This window comes from Crocodylus siamensis, chromosome 5 (assembly GCF_052110815.1).
Source record: "Crocodylus siamensis isolate JL-2025a chromosome 5, ASM5211081v1, whole genome shotgun sequence".
NCBI classification, from domain to species: domain Eukaryota; kingdom Metazoa; phylum Chordata; order Crocodylia; family Crocodylidae; genus Crocodylus; species Crocodylus siamensis.
Window position 1 is genome coordinate 90,545,374 of NC_143399.1, and position 19,819 is coordinate 90,565,192.

At 44.9% G+C, this 19,819-nt stretch overlaps 1 protein-coding gene across 1 annotated transcript in view; it reads right to left on the minus strand.

Annotated features, from left to right (window-relative positions):
• The window catches only part of ABCA13 (ATP binding cassette subfamily A member 13), a 377,080-nt gene that overhangs the window by 93,208 nt on the left and 264,053 nt on the right, over window positions 1-19,819 (minus strand). Inside the window, 1 exon segment of the mRNA XM_090049781.1 lies at window positions 1,284-1,338. Within this exon segment, the coding sequence (XP_089905907.1) occupies window positions 1,284-1,338 (55 nt within the window).

Consider the following 19,819-nt stretch of genomic DNA (forward strand, 5'->3'; position numbering starts at 1 on the left):
TCTCGCGCCTGTTGCCCCCCCCAGGGCCTATGCCGCCCTCACGGGCTGGGGTCTGCAACCCCGCACACCGCGCCTCTCCAGCGCAAACAGCTGTGCCCCATGGGCACCCCTCGCTGTGCCCCACTGGGCACCGGGAACCCCCAAGCCACTGGGGAGCCCCCATGAGGCCTCCTCACACCCCTACAGCCTCACCTGGTCCTCCGGTATAATCATAAACAAACCAAGCAGTCAGCCAGCCGGCTACAACGTAACAAAAGGCCTACCGGCTTACAATCCCAACTGCCCACAGTGCTGACTCCCAGTCGCTACTGCTGTCTGGACTCTCTCTCTCTCCCCTCGCATCACTGCAGCCAGCCAAACCACCAACCTTGACCCCGCTGCTCAGCTCTCCCGCAGAGCCGTGGCTCCTGCAGCTGCCAAAGGGCAACTGCCCTCAGGCTCTGGCCTGGGCTGTTTATAAAAGGGCCCGGCCCTGCCCACTTCCGGTCACCTGACCGGCTGGTTGCCACAGCAACCAGCAGCTGCACTGCCCTGCTGATTGACAGCTCTCCTTCTATCCTCTAAGGCACAGGACACCTCAGTGCCCCTGTGACACCCCTACCCTGCCCTCACCTAGAAACCAGGGATAGAAAACTGTCCTGTCTCACCAGCCCTGTAGTGCCAACTTACAGCTGTAGCTCCAAGTCAGGCCCCTGCTCACCAGCGCTCAAATGGCAAGTCACAGCTGAGCAGGTGAGGGACAGTCAGAAGTGTTTATCCTTAAGGTGCAACTGCTCCAAACTCAAGCCAGCACTAACACCAATCAACATGTGAGCAGCAAGAAGTGCAACATGTAATAAGGTCCCTACATATCAGCTAATCAAAGAATAGAAAGAAGACAATGTGATTTATTTAACTAGAGAACAAAGCATGCATTTCAAAGTTTGAATACTGAGTACTCACAGTGAAACCTTTTCAAGAATGCCCCTCTCACAGAGGATGAGCAAAGTTTTCAAAGAGAAACTCAGTGAGCATTTCAAATAATTAATCCATCTGAGATTTTTGTGGCAGGCTTGCAAACACTTTGCAAACAGAAATCCAATTAAGTATAATGGTAAGTTATTCATTATTTTTCCTCTCCAACTAACTTTATTCAACAAAATACTTATGTTAGTAGTATGCCTGGCTAAATGATTAATTGGAAGTGACTTGTGTGTAACCAAAATAAGGTATCTACTACATGCAACATACAGTAGCTATTATCTAAGTGGGTTTTCTTCAGTATTAATTAAACATTTTCTCACATTTTGTCCTCATCCAGCAAGGCTCCTCCATATGGATGGCTATATAGTGTGATTCCTATAAAGGGAAAAAGAAAGCCCCATGTCATCTTAAACTCTAAAATTAGCAGACTTTAACATTTTTATTAAATAGCTCATTGCCTTGGACAGGAAAGCTGGACATTCATGAAGTGGCATCAGAGCACCATTACAATTTTCAAGCACAATGAAAGGAAGCTCTGAATGCTATCAGGTTCAGAGTAGAGAGGTGGCAGAGTTTATAAGATGCATTAAATAAATAAATTACAACAGCAACTGAGAGGAACAGGGAACAACGTAAAACAAAACAAAGGGGGACCTAAGAAAGATAGCCTTGGCTAGAACAGCCTTGCTTTTGTAGATATTATTCAATACCTCATTGCACCTTTCACATAGTGGATTGATGTACCATAGCTACAGACAGTTGCCTCCAGAGAGCTGTCTGCGCTTTAGTCAATGGGAAATGAAGGCACTCAGGACTCACAGGAATCAGCACTCAGCTGTAAACTGACCCTTTGATCTCTCAATTCCAATTCCACAAGGGTTATATGTTTGCAGACATGTTGCAAGTACTCCTAATGGAGGAGAGTGGGAGTTGATTTCTCTCTGTGGGCCCTGGCTGGAAAGGCATTTGGTACTCAAAGTAGAAATAAAGTCCAATTACAGATCAATAGACACTTCGCTAAAGTTATGTCTAACAGAGAATGTATACTAGGATCATATATTAGCCTTCAGCTGGTTGGGTTTCTTGTGTTTTGTGTCAGTTTTTTTGTTGTTTTTAAACTACCTATTTTTCACCTTGAATATTTATGGCAAAGCATGAAGTCATTCTTCACAACCGGAAAACTCTCATTTAGCTTTTTTGCTAAGTTAGTAGAAAAACTCACTGAAGAGAGAGAACAATCTCATCTGAAGTAAATTTACATTTTTGCTTGGGATCATAATTTTAGCACTTCCACTACAAAACCAAACAAAAATAAAAGCTTTGTTTTCCAGCAGAAAGTGAGCTTTTGACTAGTGCCCACCAAATGAGAAAGTTTTGCAAAAATATTAACTTCTACATACATACTGGGTGTATCTACATGTTTAATTAGTGAGGCACGATAGGCTCCAGCACCGTTTCCACCAGAGTTAATGGCTCCCAGGTGCAGCATCTGCACATGTGCCCAGGACTACAGCAGTTTGAGCTGAGGTGCCATAGCAGGCTTGGGTAGGGTCAGCCCCAGGCTCCAGATCATGGCATCAGACTGTGGAGGGGCTGACTGGGGCACAGGAGTGCCTAAAAAGTGGAGCTGTGTGGCTAGGTGGCAGGCAGGAGTCTGGCCCCCTGCTGCCTGGAGTGACCAAGTGCAATTTACACCCAAGTCAGCATTTACACATGCAATCAGGTTCAGTTATTTTCACCACCGTAAGATTGTACTGTCCCCAACAAAAATTAGTTTGCTGTGGTCTAATAGCATCACATGTGCAGACCGTGATGCTTTACATCACAACAAATTAGTCTAATGTGCAGTTAAGTGTACATGTAGATGTACCCACAGAAACTGAGTTTCACACACCCTGATGGAACATATCTTAGGAATGGCCCTAAAGGAAAATAAAGTTTTGCTTGCAAATCAAATATTAAGAGATTTGCCATATTCACATTTTTGCTTTACATTTATTTCAGAATAAAATTGCTTCTTGAGATTAGGCACATAACACATTAATATCAATATAATCTGTCTTTATACTAATATAAATGTAGAGTGGGCACATGATATATGGTCCTACAAAGGCATACATCACTTCAGTCAAAACTAAAATTACTCCTTATGAAGGCAGTGGTAACTTCTTACCAGTATATGTTACAACAGTAACTGAAAATCAGTCATGTATGCCTCTGCTCTAATCCATTTAATCAAATAAACTATTACTAAGTCCTCTGCTACCCAATAACTGGGTGCTGTAATAGTGCCTGCCAGAGTTAGCTACCTACAGAGAGCTGGTTGCCTGCCCACTCTTACACTGGGTAATTTATATTAGCATACAAACCTATGTAAATTACACTGATGTAAACATATTGTGCATCTGCAACCTCTGTTTTGCATTGCAGTACTCTGATTTCTGAATGACTTAATTCAAAACCAAAAGAAACTTGATTACTGCTGAAGAATTCCAATATACATAATAATGAGATAAAATAGCATTATTAAATAATGACTGGCTTCAGCTATTGTATTTTTTTTCTATTTGCTGTGAGAACCATGACTTGTAATGTTCCATACATGACACCAAGTTGGTGAGAGTTAGACACTCAGGAGGTTGGGCTAGGAACCAGAATGACCTGGATAAACTGGAGAAACGATCAAAAACTCAACAAGAAGCAATTCAACAAAGACAATATTGGGGTGGGATAAATACATGTACAAATACAGACTAGAGAATGACTGGATCGGCTGTAGTACTGGACAGAAGGACCTGGGGATTACAATTGACCACAAGCTGAATATTAGCCAGGAGTGTGGTCTGTTTGCAAAAAAGGGCCAAAAGTATACTGGGTTGTATTAAAAGCAGTGTCTCTTGTAAGCTAAGGGAAGTGATTCTTCCACTCTACTCAGGACTACTGAGGCCTCACCTGGTCTGTGTTGTAACAGGGTGGGCTGTCCTATTAAGACAGGGCAGCCAGCCCTACTGAGTAGCTGCAGCTGGGGAGGTTGCTGATCATGGAGTGGCTCAAGGGAAGCTTAAAATTGCCAGAGAAAACAGCAGCAGGAAAGCAAACTGTGAAAGAACACCTGTGAACCCAAGACTGGCAGTGGTCTGAACCACTGACTACACAGAGAGGCCAGACTGCTATGCAAAGGTCAAAGTCACAGGACACCCCTTCCCAGAAAAGCCCAGAGGTGAGGCTACCCATTTACATGCATCCAATATTGAGCCCCACAGTTCAAGAAAGGTGTGGACAGAGGACAGAGTCCAGCAGAGAGTGACCAAAATGATTAGAGACTTGGGAAGCAAGATTTATGAAGACAGGCTGAAAGAACTAAAGTTATTTAGGCTGGGAAAAAGAAGACTGAAGGGAAATTTGAGGATCCTGGGCACATCATCCTTGGAGGCTCCTAGAGAAGCTGTGGAATCTCCATCCCTGGACATTTTCAAGAGCGGGTTACACAGACATTTGTCTGGGATAGTCTAGTCAGGAATGACCCTGCCTTGAGCACAGGTTTGAACCAGATGACCTCATGTGGCCCCTTCCAGCTCTAATTTCCTGTGTTCCTTTCTTTATGTGATATCTCCTTATCTATGACTTGGGAGGCTATTTGGAAGAATGCCAAGACAAACTGGATGAAAACTTAGAGCCAGATATGCTTCTTTTCCATGTCTCTCATCTATTTGCTGATATTTGCCATTGGCCCATCCTCCCAACCCTGCTCTACTCCATTAATAACAATGGCAAGGATAAATTGCCATAAGGACCAGGAAAAGTCTCATACCACATGCTCTTCCCTGCCAAGTGCCTTTCCACTAAAGCAGGGGTCAGCAACCTTTTGCCTGTACAAGCCGCCCTTTGTGACCTAGCCCAAAGCTATGGGCCACAAGTTTCCACCCCCTAAAATATCCAACTGCCTGTGCTTACCCTCACCACTGTTCACCACATCCCTTCTACAGTGAGGGTAAGCACAGACACAGCAGAGCAGCAGGCTCTGTGCCACTGATCCCCTGTATCATACCAGACATTCTCGGGCCAGACTGGACCCAGATGGCCCATAGGCTTCTCACCCTGTGACTAGAGCATTTCTTGGTATGTGGCCTGTTATACACTGCCTTAGACTGTACTCGCTCCTGCATCACATGGCCTTGCCTGTCACTCAGTATGAGACCAAGAGTGAAGGGACTAGGAAACATAGAATAAAAATGGGGGAGGAGCGGGGATCACTGGATAGAAAATGATAGCCTAGGTTTCAACCAGTATGTCCAAAGCAGCTCATTCTCTTTCTGCCTATAAACTGTCTCTTGTCTTCTGCTGATCTCCCCATGACTATTCAGAATTAGCCAGCCATAATGTACCACTTAGACATCACCAGGATTGTACAGATTAGCATGGAACATATCAGCTGTTCTGCACTTAGATCCGTTAAGAACTATTTCATATATCATTAGAAGGGTTGTTTCCTGGAAGAGATAAAATAGGAATCTGTCTCTCTTCTTGATTTATATAGGCTACTATAGGAATCAAAATACTTGATATTTCCCAGATTTTAAAAACATATCCGTGGATTTTCCGTGGCTTTATGGTATGGGTTTTTTTGCTTTCTTGTTTGTTACGTCTTGTTCCCCCTTCCCTCTTCTTGTTCCCTCCCCCATAGAGGGGATTTCCAGCTGATGGACCAAAATAATATGATTTCAAACAACTCTCATCAGTGATTTGAAACCATAAGATTTTATATTTTTAAAACTAATTGATCTGCGTGGCTGAGTAAATTGTTAGCACATCATTCAGCCCTGTATTGGCTCCTGAGCCCAGCAAAATTGTTGATAACCAATAAGATTATTATAAACTTCATTACACTTCTATGTTGAGAGTTTGCTAGGGTCTGAAGTTTCAGTGGTAGGCAAAAATGTTAAGCTCGCTGTAAAAAATAATGATAAGAAACAAGGCAGTAGGCCTATAATCTCGGACATATTTCTGATCCCACTGTGTGGTGGTAAAGAATAAAAGCCATACATAAACTAGACTGACATAGCTAGTCAAGTCACTGGCTGCCTCATGAAGGCAGCTTTAAAAACAAATATTTTGTGCTTCTCTAGCAGTAGAAGCAACCATATTAAATGTTAGAATGTGACTTTTTTTGTTTTTCCAAGGAGAGAAATGTTTTTTTCACAGCCCAAACATTGTTTGAACGTAACAGGGTCCTAGTTATATGCTGCATGACAATGGGTTATGATCCAAAAGCATCCTCAAGGCAAATCTAATCACAGTTCTAAGGACAGGTGCAATCACCCCAAATTTGTATCCACATTTGCATTATTTTCCTATCCTCCAAATATCCCTCATGCATCAAGAAAATAAAAGTTAATATAGTCATCTCAGGGTTAAAAAACGAACAACAGAAGATTAAACCAAACACAGAGCCAGGGTGTTTCTGATATTTCCAAATACGAATAAACACTACAAACCTGCACAGAAGTGGTTAATAAAACAGGAGAATCAAAAAAATAAATCTTTAATTCATCTCCAACAGACGCATGCTGTTTTGGAGAAGGATTTTGAGTCATTTACTAAGAAGGACTGTGTAAAAATTCTTCTTTAAGGTTTTTCCCCTACCCATCATTTTCTCACACTTACATTATTAACAATAGCTGCTATTTATTCTGAAGGAGAAACATACTTTTCTAAAATACCCTTATTTTAGTAATGGTTACATATTCTCTGGGCTTTCTATTTAAATGAGGGAAGGGGGCAGACGAGAAAGAGCTTAATCCCCAGAAAAGTTTCAGGTTTGTATGTGGATGAATATATATTTTCCAGTTTTCCAAGTATTTTGATGTATGGAAAAAGGGACTGACCAGTAGGGTGTCAGCAGCAGGCAAAAAATGCAGGAATAAAGTGAGAATGGCCAAAGGTGTAGTTGAGTTAGACCTGGAAGTAAACAGAACATGGGACAAAACACACCATGATTTTATCCAAGGAAGATTATCATACCTTTCTATGTCAAGATAAAGGCAATACAGTGGACTTCATACATGTACATATCAGCAAAACTTTTGATATTGTGTCTTACTGGAAATTACTGACCAGACTGGAGACAATTGGTGTCATAGTAGATAAGGAGATGATGCAAAGGGAGGCTGCTGAAGTTTAGGTTGAAAGGCAAGTTATCCCTTCAGGGATTGTTTTTGGGACCTATCCAGTTGACTTAGTAAACTTGGTACTGGAGTTATAAGTAACCCCATGAAATTGCAGATGATACTAAACCATGGTGGAGGACATGGCCAACATAGAAAAGGACCAAAATATTATACAGAAAGATTTAGATAAACCTGAGGAATGGCACATGGACATGGAATTAAATTTAACTATACGAAGTACAAAATCATGGCCTTAAGGATCAATAACAAGGACTTCAGCTATAAGATGAAGGCATATAGCCTGAAGACATATGGATCTGGGTGTAATCTTTTTATATAAGTCACCAGTGTGACATGACTGTGATAAAGATTAATGCAGTCCTAGTATGTCTTAGGCATTCATAAGACCCAATCTGGAATACTGTGTGCTTTTCTGATCACCAATGTTCAGAAACAATGAACTTAAACTGAAACAGGTACAAAGATGGGCCACTAAATGATTAAAGAATGGAGACTTTTTAATGAAAAACACTAAAAGAGCTTGGCACATTCAATTTATCAAAATAGAGATTGAGAGGAAACATGCTTACTCTTTACAAGATCATTCAGGGATGAATATTGGGAAGGAAAAAGAGCTTTTTAGGCTAAAAAAAACAATATTGGCACACAATCAAATAGCTATACACTGGTTATGAAAAAATGTTGACTGGAAACTAGAAGATTTCTATCTACCAGAGAAGGGAAGTTTTGCAATGTTCTTTGGGGCTTTTTCCTGTAAGAGCCGAGAAAGATTTCTTCTTTTTTTCCCCCCTCCTTATGAACATTTCTAGGTTTCTTCATCTTTCTCTAAGGTACTGGACAATAGCCACAGTGACAAAGGTACACCAGTGTCACTGTCAGTACTTAGAAAATGCTGGAGGGTCTTGATCTTCAGGTTCAGAATTATTTTTTTCCCTAGTCATAATGGCATGGACTCTAAGCATTTTCATATCTCACTATGGTCCAAGACAGGTCCCCTTCCTAGGATCCTCTAAGCACACACACACATGATTTTTTTCCTGGAAAAATCATGAAGCAGATCCTCAAGGATTCATAGATTCATAGATGCTAGAGTCGGAAGGGGCCTCAACAGATCATCGAGTCCGACCCCCTGCATAAGCAGGAAAGAGTGCTGGGCCTACATTACCCCAGCTAGATACACATCCAGCCTTCGCTTGAAGACCCCCAGGGTAGGGGAGAGCACCACCTCCCTTGGGAGCCCGTTCCAGACCTTGGCCACTCGAACTGTGAAGAAGTTCCTCCTAATATCCAATCTAAATCTGCTCTCTTCTAGCTTGTGGCCATTATTTCTTGTAACCCCCGGGGGGGCCTTGGTGAATAAATACTCACCAATTCCCTTCTGTGCCCCCCTGATGAACTTATAGGCAGCCACCAGGTCGCCTCTCAACCTTCTCTTGCGGAGGCTGAAAAGGTCCAGTTTCTCTAGTCTCTCCTCGTAGGGCTTGGCCTGCAGGCCCTTAACCATAAGAGTGGCCCTTCTCTGGACCCTCTCCAGATTATCCACATCCTTCGTGAAGTGCGGTGCCCAGAATTGCACGCAGTACTCCAGCTGCGGTCTGACCAGCGCCCGACAGAGGGGAAGTATCACCTCCTTGGACCTATTTGTCATGCATCTGCCGATGCACGATAAAGTGCCATTGGCTTTTCTGATGGTTTCGTCACACTGCCGACTCATGTTCATCTTGGAGTCCACTAGGACTCCAAGATCCCTTTCCACTTCCGTACCACCCAGCAGGTCATTTCCTAGGCTGTAGGTGTGCTGGACATTTTTCCTCCCTAGATGCAGCACTTTGCATTTCTCCTTGTTGAACTGCATTCTGTTGTTTTCTGCCCACTTGTCTAACCTGTCCAGGTCTGCTTGCAGCTGCTCCCTGCCCTCCGGCGTGCCCACTTCGCCCCATAGCTTAGTGTCATCTGCAAACTTGGACAAAGTACATTTCACTCCCTCATCCAAGTCGCTGATGAAGACATTAAAGAGTATCGGTCCAAGGACCGAGCCCTGCGGGACCCCACTACCCACACCCCTCCAGGTCGAAACCGACCCATCCACCACGACTCTCTGGGTGCGACCCTCCAGCCAATTCTCCACCCACCGGACTGTGCAGTCATCCAAGTCACAGCCCCTTAACTTGTTCACCAGTATGGGGTGGGATACCATATCAAAGGCCTTCCTGAAGTCCAAGTATACGACATCCACCCCTCCTCCTGCGTCGAGGCGTTTTGTAACCTGGTCATAAAAAGAGACTAGATTGGTCAGGCACGATCTGCCTGCCACGAACCCATGCTGGTTTCCCCTCAGCATAACTTGCCCTGCCGGGCTCTCACAAATGTGAGCCTTGATAATTTTTTCAAGTCCATTTCTAAGCACCTGAAGGAGAAGAAAGTGATTAGGAACAATCAGCATGGGTTCACCAAAGGCAAGTCATGCCTGACCAACCTGATTGCCTTCTGTGATGACTGGCTCTGTGGATGCAGGGAGAGCAGTGGTTGTGCTATAACTTGACCTAAGCAAAGCTTTTGATACAATCTCCTACCTTCTTGCAAGCAAACTAAAAAAGTATGGGTTCAATGAATGGATTTTAAGATGGACAGAAAACTGGCTGTATCATTGGGCTGAAAGGGTAGTAATCAACGGCTCAAAGTCTAGTTGGCAGCTAGTACAAGTAGAGTGCCCCAGAGGTTGGTCTTCGGGCCAGTTTTGTTCAATGTCTTCATCAATGATATGGAAAATGGAATGGAATGCACACTCGAGAAGTTTGTGGATGACACCAAGTTGGCGGGGGAAGGTAGTATTTACACTGGATTCAGAGAGGAATAGACAAATTGGAGGGTTGGATCAAAAGAAATCTCATGAAGTTCAATAAGGACAAGTGCAAAGCCCTGCACTTAAGGTGGAACAATCCCAAACAAGCTGGGATTGGGATCAACTAATCGGTCAAAATCAACTGATCCCTGCTCCCACCCTTGGGAGCATATCAATCCCAAACAAGCTGGGGACTGATTAACTAAGCAGCAGCTCTGCAGAAAAAGACCTGGGGGATACAGTGGACAATAAGTTGAACATGAGCCAACAGCATGCTTGTGTTGAAAGAAGGCTAACAGGATACTGGCCTGCATTAGCAGAAGCATTGCAACATATCGAGGGGAGTGATTATTGCCCTATATCCCGGTGAGGCCAGATCTGGAGAACCATGTCCAGTTTTGGGCCTCCCACTTGATGACTGTGAAATTCCAGCTGAGGTTGGGCCTACTCACAAAAGTTAAAATACAAAATATTGATGACAACTGTGTACGCAAAAGGATGCAAATTTGCACCTGGACTTTCTGAAAAGAAAGTATGAGGCATCACTTCCAGCTTACCTTACTATATTTATGATGAATTTAAGCAGGCTTATATGTGTTGGGAACATAACTGTGTGAAATGTCTATATTAACTGATATAGTAAATATTTCTCTGCAATTAAATCATGTTTATGTATAGGAAAAGACATTCTCCATATGGGCTTTGATAGGTGTCTCTTCCTGATTTACTTGTTGCTTCAGTGGTTCCCTTGATCGTTCAAGGAAAACACCTCAAAAACGTTGCGGTTTATTTCTGGTTGTTAATCAGCCTCTTGATATGTTCCAACTTAGCAGAAATTGATAATCTGTTGTTACTGAGGAAAGTAATTCAATCAAAATTAGGACTTTCTGATAACCAATAATGAACAGTTTGATTAACAGGATTTTCCTGTTAATTACTGCTTGGGATTCTTCTCTTGATTTACACAACTACAAGAATGCTTTGAAGATGCTGAGCTAAAGGGTATAAAAGAGGAACAAGGGAGCTAACTGGGTGTGCTTCAAGAATGAGAAATTATTCTGACAAGAACTGCTACTGCGCCTAGCTGATCTTCTAAGTGAATGGATCCATGCCTCGAGAAGCTGACAAGACTGAGATTGCCTCTTTGCCTGTATTGGTGCAATGCTATCACTTTTAAAGCTAAATATACTGGACTTTGCTTTGCTTTAGGCTCATTTAGCAGTGAATAGTTGTACTAAATAAAGCCCTTCTGTCATTCATCAAGTGCTGTCATGTCAAACCTTTATACACTAGTTCTGAATCCTATTTCATGACTAAACACCACTACAGAAAGAATGTGGCCAAATTGGAGAGTCCAGCAGAGGGCAATAAAAATGGTTAGGGGGCTGGAGAACATGACTTATAAGGAGAAGCTGAGGGCACTGGGCTTATTTAGTCTGGGATAGAGAAGACTGATGGGAACTTAATTGCAGCCTTCAACCACACGAAGGGCAGTTCCAAAGAGGATGGAGCTAAATTGTTCCCAGTGGTGGCAGAGACAGAACAAGGAGCAATGGTCTCAAGTTGCAGCAAGGGAAGTTTAAGTTAGATATTAAACAAAAACTCTCTTCCCGGGAGGGTAGTAAAGCACTGAAGCAGACTAACTCAGAAAGGCTTTGGAATCTCTATCCATCCTGCATCCCTGGCAGATGTTCAGTAAAAGGTGCTATAGAGACTGATGTGTGAACCCAACAATCATGCTTCCATACTCCATATGCATCGCAGGAGTAATGACTGAGGGATCAGAAATCAGATCCCTATACCACCATATTGCCAGTGCATAGGGAGCCTGGATCAGCTGACTGCTGCATGATTTCATAGATTTCATAGACATCAGGGCTGGAAGGGACTTCAGAAGATCATCAAGTCCAGCCCCTGCCCAAAGGGCAGGAAGTCAGCTGGGGTCATAGGATCCCAGCAAGATAAGCATCCAATTTACTCTTGGAGGTGTTCAATGTAGGTGCTTGAACCGCCTCTGATGGCAGGCTATTCCAGACCTTGGGGGCTAGGACAGTAAAGAAATTCTTCCTTATGTCCAGCCTGAAACGGTCTTGCAGTAGTTTATAACCATTTGACCTCATCATCCCTTGGGGCGCTCTGGTGAACAAATGTTCCCCCAGATACTGATGGACACCCCAAATAAACTTATAGGTGACCACCAGATCACCCCTGAGCCTGCACTTTTCCAGGCTAAAAAGCCTCATAGATCTCAGCCTGTCATCGTAAGGTCTGTTTTCCTGACCTCTGATCATGCGTGTGGCTCTCCTCTAGACTCTCTCAAGCTTCTCCACATCCTTTTTGAATTGTGGGACCCAAAACTGGACACAGTACTCCAGCTGCAGCCTCACCAAGGCCAAGTACAAGGGGAGAAAGGCATCTCAATCAGGGTTCTCTTCACCCTCACCATAGTGCAGTGCCTTAGGTGCTCAGGCGGCACCGCTCGTCTCTGCTCTCCTGGGCTCTTCCGCAGAGCTCCTGCACCTCAGGCTGCCAGAAGGGAACTGCCGCTAGGCTTTGGCCTGCGCTGTTTATAAAGGCCTAGCCCTGCCCCTTTCCGGTTATGTGACCAGCCTGGTTGCTCTGGCAACCAACACCTGTGCTGCCTTAGGGAGCTTCAGCAGCCCTTATTCCTACTGTCAGTAGCAGGCACCCTAGTGCCCTGCTACATACTCTATTTGTAGCTCTCCTATTCTCTCAGTCCACCGCCTCATAAACTTCTGTCATGCTGAGATGCAGCTTGGGAAACATCTACCTGAACTTGTGCTGTCTAACTGTCAGATGGCAGCTTTGACTACAACGGGTGCATCTACACATCACCCTATGGTAACGTTGTTACAGCACTGCACTTTAGTACTTCCTTTTGGAGTACTAAAGGAAGTACTAAAGTTTGGCACAGTAACCGCCCATATTGCACCGTGTGTGGCACATGGTTAGTTTTTGCTGCTTCTTCACCATAGCAATGCATTAAAAACAGGGAGTGTGCCACCACGGACATTAGCTGCCAATCATGTGTAGATTCATGGAATTGCTGTCACCATAGTGCATTGTATGGCGACATGGTGCATTGCTATGGCAGTGTAGGGCAAAGTGCAGACCCAATGTAAAATAGAAGACCACCCACCTTTTGCCCAGTAGCCTAGCAGTTAAGGCAGTTTCTGAGTAAGATAGGTTCTACACCCCACTCAGCCAGGAGGGGGATGCTAGGCTGTAGACATCCTACATCCCTCATGGTAATGCTGGGCCACTGAGCCCAAAGGAATGCAAGAGTCATGGGACCAGAAGTAGAGTGTGCAAGAGTGAGCCTGACTGTAGGTGGGTGAGGTAGGCACTCTGGGAGGGAGAGACCACTGGGCTCTGGCCCTTTGTTTCCAAAATTGTTTATGTATTTGTTTCTAATGGAATTTTATAAATGGCATTTTTACTTGCAAGTGTATGAATTGAATGCTTTAGGGAGAGGCTAATATCACTGGACATAATGGCAGAGACTACATAAGGACAATTGACAACAAACTAAAGAAATCCTACTTCAATTGTTTGTACTAATTTTTTTTAATTTCTGTTTTTGTATTTCATCTGCACTGTGCAGATGGGTGCTTTAGAAATATAAGGTAGTTACCTTGAAAGCTCTATTTCTAAGAAGGCATTGTATTTGGTGACCGTCTGTTTCACTGTCTTAAAATGAAATTATTGATGGGGTTGAATTTATTTTTTCAGAAGATGTCATGTCCTGCACCATGGGGAGTTTGTGCCCCATGCAAATTACCAGTAGTTTTCTTTTCTGGCAGTGGTCTCGTTTTCCTTGACCTGTGTTTATTCTGTGATTTGATTAAATGCTAAAAATATTTTCTTGTATCTGACCTAACTTGGCCAGTCTTAATTTTTGCTGAGTTGTGATTTAAAAATTATATCTGTTAGTATTTCCTCTTGGAATTGTTGATATACATAATAAACTAAGGCCATTTGAGACCGTCTCAGAAGTGTTGCTTTCTGCAGGAAAATGTTTTGATGTCATTTAATTTCCAGGACTATTTTTCATGTTTCACTCATTTCATATGGTTCTAAGATTGTCATTGGCACAGATCATTTCCTCTGTATGAACTCCTGGCCAGGTTTTTTACCTGGTATAGCTATTCAAATATACATTCTCTGAGGATCTGGCTTTATCTATATCTGAGCACCCTGACAGACATTACACTTAAGATGTGTTCAACCTGGGCTGTCTGGACACATCTTAAGTAGTAATCTGGCCAGATGTTAATGAAATTAATAGTACGATAAAAAAGGAATAAGTCACAAAGTTATTACACATGTTTTGTGTAATAACTTTGTGGCTGGTTCCCATCATGCCTTAAACTGAACATGTGGTTAGGCAGCTGATCACAGTTCCCAGCCTCTGGGGTACAATGAGGCCCTTGAGTCTTCGGTGTCCCAGAGGCTGGGAAAAGCAGCTGATTGGGGCTCCAGGCTTTGGGGGTGTATCAGAGTCAAAGGCTCTGATTTGCCCCTGAGGCTGGGCACAGAAGTCAGTTGATCAGTGGTCCCAGACTCGGGGTCACATTAGAGCCCTTGATTTTGATATGCTCCCAAGGATGGGAGCAGGGATCAGTTGATTGGCCTTCCTACTTGCTAGTGCAAATGGGCCTGGGATCATTGGCCTGGAAGAAGGCCAATGTGGTACCTATCTTCAAGAAAGGGAGGAAAGTGGATCCAGCAAACTGCAGGCCCATCAGCCTGACTTCTATCCCAGGAAAGGTCTTAGAAAAGTTTATTAAAGTGGTCATCCTTAATGGTCTGGCCAATGCCAGCATCCTGAGGGATAGCCAGCACGGGTTTGTTGTGGGTAGGTCTTGCTTGATCAATCTCATTTCTTTTTATGACCAGGCAACCTGTCACCTGGACAAGGGAGAAGAGATTGCTGTCATATATCTTGACTTCAAAAAAGCCTTTGATCTGGTATCCCATGATCACCTCTTGGCAAAACTGGTCAATAGTGCCCTTGGGTCCACCGCAATCTGCTGCCTGGGAAATTTGCTCTGTGGTTGGACCCAGAGGGTGGTAATTCATAGAAGTCGATCGTTATGGTGCCCTGTGACCAGTGGAGTCCCCCAAGGCTCCGTCCTTGGACCCATATTGGTCAAGATCTTCATTAATGATGTGGACATTGGAGTCAGAAGCGGACTGGCCAAGTTTGCTAATGACACCAAACTTTGGGGCAAAGCATCCACACCTGAAAACAGGAGGGTGATCCAGGCTGAACTGGACAGGCTCAGCAGATGGGCGGACGAGAACCTGATGGTGTTTAGCGCTGAAAAATGGAAGGTTCTCCACCTTGGGAGGAAAAACCTGCAGCATCCTTATAGGTTCAGCAGTGCTACGCTGGCTAGTACTATGGAAGAAAGAGACTTGGGGGTCATCATTGACCACAAGATGAACATGAGCCTGCAGTGCAATGCTGCGGCTAGTAAAGTGACCAAAACGCTGGCTTTCATCCATAGATGCTTCTCAAGCAAATCCCAGGATGTCATTCTCCCCTTGTATTTGGCCTTGGTGAGGCTGCAGTGGGAGACGCCTTTGCAAGAGGGCCAGTTTGGGCCTGGATCCTTATGTTACAGCCAGTAGGCTTATTTTGAGTTAGAGCCGGTGGGCTGGTAGCTTTGCTTTGCGGTAGGGCTGTTTGTGTGAATACTGGAGGACTGGGTGAGGCTGTAGGGGTGTGAGGAGGCCTCACAGGAGCTCCCCAATAATCCGGGGGTTCCTGGTGCCCAGTGGGCACAGTGAGTGGTGCCAGGCAGACACAGCTGTTTGCACTGGTGGGGCGCATGTCGGGGGTGTTGACCCCGACCGGAGGACCAGGTGAGGCTGTAGGGGTGTGAGGAGGGCACAGCAAGCGGTGCCAGGGCGACACAGCGATTGCCGCCATAGTTGGCATGGCAAGCGGGTGCCAGAGAGGCGTGGTGTGTGGGGTGTATGCCCAGTAGGGCATACGACCCAGAAAAGGGTTAGGGGGCCAGGCACAGCTATGGGCCACCTGAGCCCCGAGCACAAGAGGCGCACGAGCTAGGCCCGAGAAGGCGGGTCTGGGGACCAGGCAGGGCTAAGGCCGCCTGAGCCCAAACTTGGGAAGCCCGAGTGTGGACAGGGAAGCGCGGGGAGAGCGGCACAGGCCCCAGGGAGGGCAGGGAAGCGTGGCACAGGCCCCAGGGAGGGCAGGGAAGCGCGGGAAACATGGCACAGGCCCCAGGGAGGGCAGGGAAGCACAGAAAGTGCGGCACAGGCCTCAGGGAGGGCAGGGAAGCACGGCACAGGCCCCAGGGAAGGCAGGGAAGCATGGCACAGGCCCCAGGGAAGGCAGGGAAGCATGGCACAGGCCCCAGGGAAGGCAGGGAAGCACGGCACAGGCCCCAGGGAGGGCAGGGAAGCATGGGAAGTGCGGCACAGGCCCCAGGGAGGGCAGATCAGGGCAAGAGGCCCCAGAGTGAGCGATTGGTCTGCTACCGGTGCAAAGTCCCAGAGAAGGGCGGGTGCACGGTAGAAGTCCCGGAGAGGGGCAGGTGTGCGAGAGTAAGCCTGGAGAGGGGCGGATGTGCAGATTGGGACCCGATGGAGACGAACGCGTGACTAGGAGCCCGGATAGGGCTGAACACATGGTTAGAAGCCGTACAGGGCTGAGCGCGCGGGCAGGAGCCCAGGCAGGGCTGCGTGTACGGTCGACTGGCCCAGAGAGGGACACATATATCAGAGAGTCCCAGGGAGACAGGTGCTTGTATTGGGAAAAACTCCAAGAGGGACTTTATAGGAAAAAGGCCCAGGAAGGGTGAGAGGGGAACAGAAGCCCGGGAGAGGCGAGTACATGACACAAGAACATCCGGTACAGCTGCGAGGCTTGGGGCATGCTAAAGGGGAGGTTGGAGGCACGCGTGGCCCATAAGGCTGGGGCGCACCAGGGCGGTACACCCAGGACAGGGGACGGGGGACACTTGGGCACCGTGTCCAAGAGGACAATTAGGCAGCCTCCCATAGAGAACCATTTAAGATCAAAGACATGGCGAGCGAGACAGAGGGTGCTGAGTCGCCCTACTTGGCATGGTAGGGGCACCAGAGGGAGCACGGCTGCTCCTGCGCCCCGCCCCATGACAGAGTACAGGGTGGAATAGGATCAGCCATGAATGGTATACCAGGCTTATCATTTAGAGAACAAGAAAGCTATGCTTCTCCCTGGGCAGATTAAGATTGGTCTCCTACGGCAAGACACATGGTTCTTTCTGGACACCAAGCAGCAGAGCCTTAAACATCTTAGGGCACAGACAGAAGACCAGTTCCCCATTACAACTCATAGCATTTTGCAGGAAGTGCTATGAGTGGCAATGATCCCTCAGACCAAACAGAAATTCACTGTTGGATCCAGCAGTTGGGGATTCTAGCTGATTGCTGGGAGCCTGCAGGCTGGTCTCCCTAATAACACCATTCCCCTTCCCAGTCCAGACACTGTTTCCAGAATGGGAGGGGGGAAAGGGAGCAGAGGAGCTCGTTCTTGGGGGTCCCCAGCTGGCACTGGAGGGTACGTTGGGTAGACTGGAGACTCCAATCTATGCATCCTACCCTCCAGCAGTGGCTGAGAAAACGGACCAAACTCCCTTCACTCACTTTCCCCCCTCCCATTTTGAATATAGCAATAGGCTGGGAGCTCTGTAGACACAAGTTACAGAACATGCTCCATTTTAGAGTGCACCAGAGCTCTCATGAAATGAGAGTTCAGATTTTCACAGGATTGGGCCCTTTTAAAGAGGTCTGAAGCTGTGCACTTCTGTTTGCTCATGGCTGTAAAATGCTTTCTGGGGCTAGATAAGGTGAAAATTGTCACTTTTGTCTGTGCCCCTAGAGGAGGAATAGAGTCTGGATCATAGTCCTTAAACCTGCTGTTCAAGCTTGCATCATAATTTCTAATAAAGAATGTAAGTTACTGGCAAACCACAAAAAATTGAAGCCTTTACAAAATGGACACACAGTGTTTTATACAGCAGACAAGGTTCTTTGGGTAAATGTGGTATCTTTTATTAGATAAACTAAAAAGCTGGAAAAACTGTTCTTTGCAAGCTTTCAGGCACAAAGAGCCTTCTTCAGGCATATCTGCCAGTGAATTGTGAGCTCTCCTGGGTAGAACAGAAGCCAAAAGGCAAAATGCAGGTCTGTGAAAATGCAAATACCTGGCAGTGAGGATCAGAGAAGTGGGAGACAATAGATGCAAGACAGGAAGGGAGGGTGGAAGGTGGTGAATGTTGAACTGGTGATAGAAGAATGTAGCTGGTAAAATGCAGACAAGGTTCCATGGGGTTATCAGATGTCAGTCAGGTTATAATGTGCCATAAATCCAATGTTAATGTTTAGTCCATGATTTTTTGTATCCAGTAGATTTTTTAAGTGAAGTTTGTGTTTTATATAGGGAATTTCATGGATAGTACCTGGAAGACTTTCATGTAGAGTCACCAGGGACCACAGAACATAGAGCACCAGCATTCAGAACTAATTCAGCTCTACTCCCTTCTACTTCTTTTTATAATTTGAAATTAATAGTCCCACACCTAAAAGACCATCATTCCTTTCCAGTGACTAACTTCCCTGGAATATTACCAACATCTCCATGGTATATGTCTCCATAAATCTTCCTTCCCTAACATCTTCCTTCACACATTTTTTAGCTTTTCTTCTGACCTGCTGTAGTAAATTGAAAGACTATTCCTGGGGCCTCAATCCTCTCTATAAAAATATAGTATTTGAGCATGGAGTCTTACTACCTGTGCAGACCCTAAAGCCAAAGAAGGATTTTAGTGTCCCATGCAGAGAGTAACTGAACTGGATATTAATAAAATTGAATATCAAAATGCTGAGAAATTCTGGCTATGGTAACTTCTTCAACTCTAAAAGTAAGGAACTCAAAAATTGGAACCACTACTTCAATGGTTAGGTTTTGGGGGATGATCCTAGAAGAAAAACAGTATTTGTGTATATGCTTCTTCCATATGCTCCTTTGGAGAGATCTGAAAAGGAATGAGGCATCATGCAATCCTAACACTGAGCACAAGATAGAACTTGCCCTAAGCAAAGACCTGCTACAGGATTTTAAAAGATGTAAAGCTGTGAATGTACGGTATATCTTCATTCAGTTTAAATTCCATTTTGGGGATGGGAGGGGAGAGAAGTCATATTGTTTCTTAACTTGTTTTCAGCTTTCCTCCCTTTCCTCAGGGGCTTTGTCTAAACATATCTTTGCTAATGATGATTTTTGAGATATATATGATCACCAGCTGGTATCTTTTCTTTATAGAGTTCAGTGAAAAGACTTTAAAATTTTACCTAGTGCAGGAAAAAACAGGGAATCTAACCATTTTTATCAGCCTCGTCACTGATAGGAACATGGTGGGAAGTTATAAATCTCTCTCTCTTTGCCCAATCAAGGCAAACATACAATTTAAAGTGCAGAGTATGAGATGGGGTGTTTCTGGAGCTTGTTCACTCCCTCCTACCCATAGCAGAAAACAACATGAAGATTTCCAGAGCCATGAGACAGTGACTGGTTAGAATTATATCTGTTACTTCCCACCATTTGAAGTATGAAAATTCTGTCCACTTAGCCAACAATATAGGCATGCTGACAAGTTTCCTTCAGTAAACTGATATTTTAAAAATTCCATGTTAAATTTTGGTGAATTTGGAATTCTTTCGATGTAACTGATGTCAAAGATGGACTGAATCAGACATTGATGTTATACATTTATCTATCACCACAAGA